Source organism: Lytechinus variegatus, chromosome 5, assembly GCF_018143015.1.
Source record: "Lytechinus variegatus isolate NC3 chromosome 5, Lvar_3.0, whole genome shotgun sequence".
NCBI lineage: Eukaryota > Metazoa > Echinodermata > Echinoidea > Temnopleuroida > Toxopneustidae > Lytechinus > Lytechinus variegatus.
In genome coordinates this window covers 24,294,146-24,304,063 of record NC_054744.1, presented here as the reverse complement: position 1 = coordinate 24,304,063, position 9,918 = coordinate 24,294,146, and the positions used below count along the sequence as shown (strand labels likewise).

The following is a 9,918-nucleotide window of genomic DNA, read 5'->3' as shown; positions in this document are numbered from 1 at the left end:
TGAAAACAATTTCAAAAAATCACTTTTTTATCAGCTACGCTTTTATCTGTAATATTAGAATAATTCAGTTTTCCAGAGATGTTTTAAGTTAAAAGAAGAACATAGTTACGTAGAGATTTTTACTCGCACTATTCATCTGGGCACTTGACAAGCACAACAAGTACGATAATATGCCAACAGCAGTCTGAACTTTACAGGCAAAAGATGGAACTGTGGGGGTGGCACTTTACAGTAAAAATACACAAACGTGAAAATTATGATCAAATTGTTACTTAATGTACAGTCACCCCCTTCCATTTTTAAATTTTAAAATCCGGCGGCCCCTGTTTCTCGTGATCGCTAGCGGGTAAGGAAAGCAATATACAGCCTTTTGACAGTGACAGGCCATATAGCAGCTGGTTAAATCATTTCCATTTTTTCAAGTTTTGAGGAACACCATACAAGCACTTGTTAGTCGTTGGCCGCGATAAAAACGTAACTTTAAATCCGAGCAATCTGATTTATTACAAGGATAATATCAAGGTAAAACATTATGGTTATGGAGAAAGAGTATTGTGAAATCTAAATAATCTGAAAATGTAGATTTTTCTAGAGTGTTTTGTCGGCAATATTGAAGACAAATCGAGTGACCTCTTTCGGTATCTTTCCTTTAGTCCCATTTGTGCCTTTTCGTGAAAGTGATCTGTTCAACTATAGTATCACACTCACAGCTGGTTCGAGAACACTCACACAACATGCGAGGTTAGTAATACTAACCTCGCACAACGCATGTGGTTTCATAGTGGACTTTGACGTTTTCATTCATCACACGAATGTGAGGGAATAAAAAACGCCAAACGTTTCAGTATTTCTCCACTAATGATTTCTTTTTAATAGTTTTAGTTTTTTTTTAAAAATGAATTGGAAATTATTTATAAAACTGTTTTTATCGCTTAACTCCAAGTCTCAACCAGGATACTCCGTTCGATCCGTCCTTAATACTGCGGTGGAAAGTACGCAAACAACAATCGAAAAGCAATTTTTCGTATCGAACATTCTCAATTCAAGTCGCCAGCGCGTAATAGGAAATTGTACCAAAAATCAACAACAGGTTGCATCTCATGTATATACTTATTGGTAAAGTACGCCATCTTTTGACAAGATGATGATGAAAGTGGATTGAACGAGCAAGAAAATAATGCTGATCGCCTAGAATGCAGCTAGCTTGCAACACCGTAAACAAAGGTACGGTAGGCACTTAAGAACCAAGTTTGAAAGGACACTCGCAAAATTATGTCACTCTCGCGATGAATATTCACTAGATCCTGGTCGTGCGTGTTCAATACAAACTCTCTGCATGCATGCACTCGGTGTGTATTGAACACGCACGACCACGATTTAATGAATATTCATCGACGAGAGTGACATAATTTTACGAGTATCCTTTCAAACTTGGTTCTTAAGTGCCTACCAGCTTGGTGAATAATATCGCGCGCCCTCTTTAGGCAAAAGTTGATATCAACGCTGATCAAGAGGCATCTACGTGAAGATCACGAAAAATGCTCTTATTTTATTATAACAAACAGCAAAGAGAATTCAACAAACGATCCATATGGTTCAGTAAGTGTTATAGAAAAATTATAATTCATAGCTATGATGTAAAGTCATAGTTATTTTAGTAAAAATGGTGTGAAAGATTCGCGTGCACCAGGTGCATATGAATCCTTCACACACGAGACGATTTGAAACCATGAGTGGTTCGAGAAAGACATTCTCGTATCTGTCACCGTATTAAATTGGTGAGATCAACAACCTAATTTCTACAAACACTCAAACTTTTTTTAAAATAAAAATGACCTGCACGGAAATGATAATATGATAGATTCTATACAAAATTATTACATTTTATTTTTAAATTAAAACTTACAATCGTGTAGGACTTTAGATCTAGTCCTTAGACGTCACGTTTAGACTTTAGTTTGACCGAGGTCCAAATCCACAGTCGGAGACAATCTTTATGATCTTGTCACTCATCCCCGAAAAAGGCGCCATCTTGAAAATATCCAGACTTTCGAGGTTTGCGAGATTTGACTTCCGGGTTTTATTTTCTCTCTCATCAGTAGAGGCACACGGCCAATATGGGAGTAGGCCTAGGGCCTGGCCCTAATAAGGGAGACAAATCTCCCATTTTGGAGACTTGCTTTGCAAAAGAACAAAAGAAGCAACACCAACAAAAGCATGATTTTTTCCACCCAAACTTTTGTCCCACTGAGGTCAGAAGACAGAAGCCCATTTGTTTTGTGTGTGGATGACAATAAAAATCTTTATAAAAACAAAAGTAGACGGTGAATTTTTAAAGTAGACGGTGAAAAAGGGTAATTTTTCATAAGGAATCTGCTTATCACATTTTCATTTGCTGCCAAGGTAATCCTTTTGAAGCAAATGTAATCAAAGAAAATTGATCTCCCAAACTGGAGACTGTCTCTGAAATTGGATACCCAAAATCTTCATAGAAGTCTGATATTGGAGATAATCTCTCTCTTGGGAGACAGTCTCCAATACTGGACGTGCGCCTCGACTACTGCTCATATCATCGCCATTCGATGAAACATCAAATTTCTTTCTTTGCGAGCGCGAGCATGATTTTGAGTTGGAAAAGTCCTTTTGGTGCTGGAAATGGGCAGTTCCGAGCTCATGGTAACGGAGTGATATTAAGAAACAGGTTTTTAGCATTCAAACAAAGATATCACCCATATTTAAATAGTTATTTGCAAAGAAATGGTACCTGACGTTGCTGAATCCCCCTTTTCAAAATAATAACATTTGTTAATGTTATTTATTTTGATCCACTGAATTAATGAGATATGAATCATGGTTACGGATAGACCAAAACTAAAGCTTCAGTCTCTGTATTTTGGTTGTTCCCCTGAACTGCGTTGGCTCCACTCACAAATACATAGACTGAAGAGTTGGCCAGGGCTCAGCCTTTTCTCAATTTCGGCTAAAGATATTTTGTTCCACCTGAAAAAGGGGGGGGGACACCAGAGTGGTCCTATTTTTGTTGGCAATGAAGGACCAAATTTTTTTTCAGTGCTGATTGTAAGTTCTCTGCATTCAAAATCCCTTTATTATTATATTCTTCCTGTGTCTTGTCTAAATTCCTTCTAGTATTTCACTGGCTACGGAACGCTGCCCAGTCAGTAGACTCTAGATCTCTTTGCCTTGTAGACACATTTACGATTCCTCATGATGTCTCTTCTTATTTTGACTGTCAATGTTAACCAAGGGACAGTCTAAATCTTGAACTTTCTTGGAAGGGATATGAGACCAGATTGCTTCCGAGATTGTGTCACAGAGTAATTTCCATTCAGCCTCTATCGATCTTGTATTGAAATCTATTCCCCAAGTGCTATTCAGAAGTATGAGCTTGTCTTAAATTTCTTGAAAATTCCCCTCCTACTAGAGAAAGATTTCCCAAGGTTTATTTTTTATTGTATTTGAGACCCATCTTGACTTATACCACCATGCACGCCTGGTGATCACTCATTCCAGGTATTACAGATATTTTCCCAAAGTAGTTAGGATATGTTGTCAGGAGAACATCCAAGGTGTATTCTAATCTTGTTGGTTCTCTCACCAGTTGACTAAGGCTAAATCTGTCCTTTAATTCAACAAATATTTGGTTGATACATGTAGCTGTACCATACTGAGGATAAAGAGGGAATTCTCTCCAGTTTATACTTGGAAGGTTTAGATCCCCCCCCCCCCGAATATTATGAGATGAGGGGGAAGGACATTCCCTGTCCCAAAGTTTGTTTGATTTTCTTCTATATATTCTAGCATTTTTATGTTGGTTGATGGGTTGTGATAGACTGATCTTTTGAAGATTTCTTCCCTTGTATAAGGATCTTACCTCTATTTGCTTCGCTGTTTCCATTATCACAGGGGTCATAAGTAAACATTCCTAAACGCCAGCATGGTTCCACCACACTCTAAGCAGTTTTCAGTCCTAAAAGAACTGTAGCCAGGACAATATCCGCCTTTTCTTTGTTTTGAATCATTCAGCTTGTTTACTGTTACTACGTAAGCTTCGACAGCTTCTATAAATAGCTGTCCCTAGCTTGTAAGTACTTGCATGGTACACAGGATTTGAACGAGTAAAACCTATTTAAATACAAATTTTATTTTGATGTTGGAGTTTTTTTTTGTCATTCTTAGTAGGTACATGCGCCTTACCAGAAGTCAGAACCATGTCTTTCATGAAGCAATCTTGTGTCTTCATCATTAAATTTCCGATTATCTGGACCGGGGGGGGTTAACTCTCGACATGGCCTGCTACACACCCGCGTCCAAAAAAGCATAAAAAAGGGTCCCGTTTCAGGCACTCGAGCGGCTTCAACATCTTTGGCAAAAAGGGTTGCATTTCACCACCGTTCGCTGTTAGATTGTCTTTTAGGGTAGCCTCTTCTCTCTCTCTTCACGCCATTAAGGGTTGCTGATTTGGTTTTGAAAATTGCGCCATTTAGGGGTGCAAATTTTGGCGAATTTGAGGAGCAGATCTAAGCCATAAACACCATGAAGGGCGATTTTAAGGGATATAAATAAATCCTCGCACACGCCGGTGCAGCCAGCGCAGCACTTATGAGAGTCAGATGAGAGTTACCCCGTCCTAGCTAGTCTCTTACACTTGGTTCTATACTAGGTAGCACGCGTTACCCACATGCCCACAGGTACCATATCAATCGATTTTGATGTTTACGCCACTTGAGGTATCAAATTAGGGGATTTCCCTGTTCCTGCCACTTTTATCATGGGTTACGCCATTTAGGGTTGCAAATTTACTTTGTTATTACACCATTTGGGGTGCATTTTTTAGGTTGTGGGACGTCACATGGGTGGGTAGCAGTCCATGTGGAGAGTGACCCCCCTGGGATCTGGACTAAGCCATGTGGAATGTAGGAAAGCTGTTGTGAAAGACACAACAGCTTTATTCCGTAACTACTGCCAAAGGACCTTTGTTAAGCCATCTGGGCAATTCCATGAGATGATCAATCTTTTTTTTACGTCCGACCCCCATTTTTCTCAAGTTCTACTTCACTTCATAAAATGACCAAGTCATGGTCATTTGAGAGCATTACAGACTGTCAAAAGAACAAGATATCAGAGACAGAAAATTTCATGAAGGTCCTACGTAGGGGGTCGGACATACATTTTTTATGGAATTGCCCCTCTGTAATTGATTATATTATTAATTTGTCATAATTTTCTCTTTTTTTTGTCTTTATTCAAATTTGATTCATTTCCACAGATTTACTCTGGGGTCAGACTTTTATCAGGGACATCATGATTCGTCAGGGGACAGCGCAGGAGAAACAAGGAGATCTGAGTGATTTGAAGGAGAAGACAACTGCAGAACTGATTGATTTATTAGCCAGGCAGGAGAAGCTACTAGCAAATAGGTATGCTATATATGTAAACTTACATTAAATAGTCAAGTTTCCATAAACATTATACAAAATATGCTTTATAAGTCTAATTCAAATTTCTCCTATGTCAAACAGATTTCTTTGATTTGAAATCTCTTCAATATTTTTTTGTCTATGTTAATGTTGTGATGATGTTTTACTTGTGTACATGCATGTTATGTAAGCTTGTTAGCATCTTTCCCAAGTCTTGACATGCTTTTTTTATTGAGGATGTATGTAAATTGAATTGATTTGAAAGGCCTGAATGAGGCAAAAGTAAATATTCCTTTTTTTTAGATTTGGAAAAGTTGATTGACAGTTCTGAGCCCTGAACATAAAAATTTACTGTTATGATAAGATAACCATTCACTGGTGTCTTCCATGCAGTCCTTGTTTGTGATAGGACATTGTTGCTTTGGTAGTTAATATTTGATGACAAATCTACCAGGGTTTTGCGGCCTGTATAACATGATGCTTAGCGATTGACCATGCAGTTGATTCCTGCACTTAATTGCACCTAATGAATGAGTATGAAATGAAAAAATTATTTGATGTTCGTGGAAGAATTTTTACCTTTGCACATAAATCTTTAATGTATCCGATCATGTACATGTATATATCTGAATGGGCATATGAATAAAAGTAGATTGAAAACTAATTTAATTCTATTCATTTTATATTACCAGAAATTTCCTGATGCGATTACAAGACAAGGGGGAAAAAGTGGAAAACCTTGCTGAGAAATTGAGATTACTGATAAAGGAGCGTGAGGAGGTGGACAAAGCTGCAAGACTCTTTGAAAAAATGGACATTGGTCAAGAGGATTCAACCATAACTCATGTGACAGAGAGGACGGTAATCGACCAATCTAAAACCAGTGTAACAGGGAATGTTAAGAAAAGTAATGTCTCTGATGCAAGCGTCGTAAAGCGAGAAAATAGAGACAAATTCAAACCGAACAAGGACTTGAAGTCGACTGCAATACCCGATAGTTTGCCACGACCTTCTATAGAGCCTTCTCCATTGAGAGGTCAGGGATCACATGAAAGGTCGTCAATGGATGAGAGGGATGCTGACCTGTCATCAGCGAAGATCCCACCACTGAAGAACCAAGAAGCCCAGGTTGTAGAATTCAGCGAGTCTGCCAAATTACTTGAGGAACAAAAGAAACATGCAGAGGTCAGTATAATGAAGTCTGTATTTTATTAAAGCAAATTATACGAAGCAGCAGTCTGAATAGCGCTACCTCAAATCCATAACTATTCACATCTAGCCAGAATCCTAACCCATAATGCACAATTCCGAGCAGTGTAGTCAGGTAATATAGACCCACTGAAATGGTTATAAACTTATTCACGGGATTGGATGTCTTCAACTGTAATATGTGTATCCCATGACATGCTAGAGTTGCATTTTAAGACACAACTCTTCCCGGTGGACTACTGATATTTTGCTCTAATACAGGAAATTTTATTTTAGTCAGTTACTACTTTGTTGCATTGTTTGGCAATGTACCGTATGTTAGTTGAGTTAAATTTAGCTTTGTTTGTTTCATTTTGTTTCTGTTTCTTTCTGTCTAAAGCCATTATGCTTACATTGGTACCAGAAGTGCCTGATCCATTTTCATTTGCTTATTCAATATGACATATGAATGCATAAGTGCTATGCTTGGGATCGAGCCGCTAAATTTGTGTTTCTAGCCAGACCCTTTGGACTAGTACTCTGCACTTTTTGTCTTTTCTCCCTGTCTTGATGTAGGCTTTAGTTGCCAAGCAAGCGGCTGAGAGATTGACAGAAAGGCTCCATATCCAGATGGGTGATTTCATCCCTGAAGTTCAACATGGAAGGTATGGCTGATGAATCATTAGAAGATTAGAATTTTTACATGGGCTACCACAGTCAGGTTTGGGCTTAGTTACATTCCAAATACATTCCTAATTACATTCCAGAGATGTTCCAGCTACCTACCAGCTTTTAATTAACATTACAATAACCTGCTTAAGCCAGCTAATGACCAGTGCTGAACACACAGAAATGTTGTTAGCCTTTACCTTGGTCTTATTTGTTCTATGGAGGCCGTACGGCAAGTCAAAAACAGCCGTTTTAACATTTTTTGTCCAACTACATATAGGCGGTTTGAATCAAAATTAATAAAACTTCTGTTTTGACCCGCCGCATGGCCGCCGTAGAGCAAATATGACCAAGTTATAACAGAGCGCTAACATAAAGCTCAGTCACATCTTTCGGATTGTTAAGTCAAAACATTTATTTCATTGTTTAGCAATGCATTGTTGTAACATTAGGCATCGTTGCCACATTATCGGTTGTAACAGGGCCTCTGTTAATGCACTGTTCGCGCTAACAACGTTTCTGTGCGGTCAGTACAGATTATAATCAACTTGACAATAACTTTTCAGTTGGGGTGGCGTAAGCAGGTTATTGTAATGTTAATTAGAAGCTGGTACATGTAATTACATGTAGCTGGATCATCTCTGGAATGTATTTACATGTAGGTATGTATTTGGAAATCAATGAAATTGATCCAAAACCTGACCACATTATGTAGATTTTGTGCACAATTTTGATTTTTTTTTCCTGCATGTACACTGAGAATGATCATCCAATATAGCCTTTTTTGGCTAATGGTGCTAAATTACACTTTGTTGCTATGGTTTTTTACTGCTGCTCATAAAGCATACAGCATATTTTAATTAATTGACATTAACCATGCTACAAAACCTTAGCAGTAAGCATGGATGTAGTACAATTTGCAAAAGTGCCCAATAATTATTGGACCTTTTTCAGAATACATGTACCTGCTGCATTTAGTATAACATATAAAATCTGTATACCATAGTTCACGGTTTATAGCCTTTTTGAGCATTTTGGCCATTGAGTTTCCATTTTTTGTTTAAGTAGGGGGCAGTGTAAATGTAGAAGGCAATATATGATACAAATATATCGGGCTTTGAGAAAGTATAGTGGGAAATATTTATCCGAGGTTGGTCTGGCAACCCGAGGGAAAATAGTAATATTGCCAGTCCAACTGAGGATTAATAATTACCACTATGCTTTCAAAGGAAACGCCAGATATATTTGTTTTGTATCCCTTCTGTAAGGGAGAACTGTTGTGTAATCAATCTGGACCAAAACGTTAGATCGACCTGGCTAAAAAAAAACAACAAGACGGTCTAGACCAATCTACACCTAGCGCCTGAGCTAATGCTATCCAGCTCCATTAGGCTGCACGCGGCTTCTACCCAACTCTGGTTAATGAGAGGTCCGCTGCACTTCTGCTGCTTTTTCACTCAAGTCAAATTGCAACGCGCTGGCCGGCTAAAGTTAGTTACATCGGATCTTAATTGACTCACCTTGTTATGCTTCTCACAATTCAATTATCCTGTATGAAGTTGCAGAATATAGCGATCAAAAACTCTCCGATCAAATAATGGCAGTTTCTGCAAGTGCAAGCGCTCTTGATTAGTGCATACCATCCCAGCGCAGCTCGCCAAAACTTTCCAGTGGCATGCACGCAGCACGTGGTACTATCCAGCGCGAGTCGCGTCACACAGCTCGAGAATCAAGGGGGGGTCGAAAAAGTGTATTGTTCATTTTTTTCCCAAGGGAAAAAGTGAACAATGCGTGACGTCAGCAAGGAAAAGGAACTATTTCATGGCAATTGTTTTTCGTACTAAAACTATGCTTTTTCTTCTTATGTACACTCTCAATGTGACAATCTTAAGTAAGGGATATGAAACCAACTTGTCTATACTCTTTATATTATATTCAACCTTTAAGACAAACAAAAACGATATTGACTGTATCATGTCTCTTTTAATTGATTTCCAGGTTTTGTTCCTTTTTTAAATTTTCAGTTACCGAGGCGGGGAAATCGATAGTGATGATGAGGAATCAGAAGAAGGATCAGATGAGGAAGGATCGGGTGATGGAGGGGAGGGTGATGGTGATTGAGGGTGCTTTGTTCTTAACAAGAGGCATCAATTTCAGTCTGTGATACTCTATCGGGCAGTGGAAGTAATTGAAGGCAAGTGTGCATGATAACTGCCCAGTGACTACTTATTCCATTATTTTGCCAAGGGATAGGTTGTTAAATGTGGCTCAGTGGAGTCTGGACTTTGAACCACAAGGTCTTGGGTTCAAATCCCACTGCGGCACTTGTGTCCTTTTGGCAAGGTGCCTATATTCATTTGATTTGCCACTCTCCACCCAGGTAAAGAAAATGAGTACGTAGTAGGAAGGAATTCCTTGAATGCTTAAGCACCTGATCAGGGCAACTGTCAGGGTAATAGTATATGATGGGGTGTCCAAACTTCACAGACTTTTCAAAAATATTGTTCGCAAAATATTCTCAATTTATCCAAAACAAATTCAAGAAATGATTACCACATTGACGGCAATATTGTAAACTATAAAATAATTGACGAAAAAGTGAAGTAGGTCAAGGGGTTCCGCC

The 9,918-nt window shown here is 38.6% G+C and overlaps 1 protein-coding gene across 1 annotated transcript; it reads left to right on the top strand.

Annotated features, from left to right (window-relative positions):
* Positions 1–436: 436 nt before the first annotated feature.
* Positions 437–9,488, top strand: LOC121415782 (DNA-directed RNA polymerase II subunit GRINL1A-like). Its single transcript, XM_041609109.1, has 5 exons — positions 437–522; positions 5,288–5,438; positions 6,131–6,623; positions 7,203–7,291; positions 9,320–9,488. The coding sequence occupies exons 2-5, from the start codon at positions 5,323–5,325 to the stop codon at positions 9,414–9,416; spliced, it is 795 nt and encodes a 264-aa protein (XP_041465043.1). The 5' UTR covers positions 437–522; positions 5,288–5,322; the 3' UTR covers positions 9,417–9,488.
* The last annotated feature ends 430 nt before the right edge of the window (positions 9,489–9,918 follow it).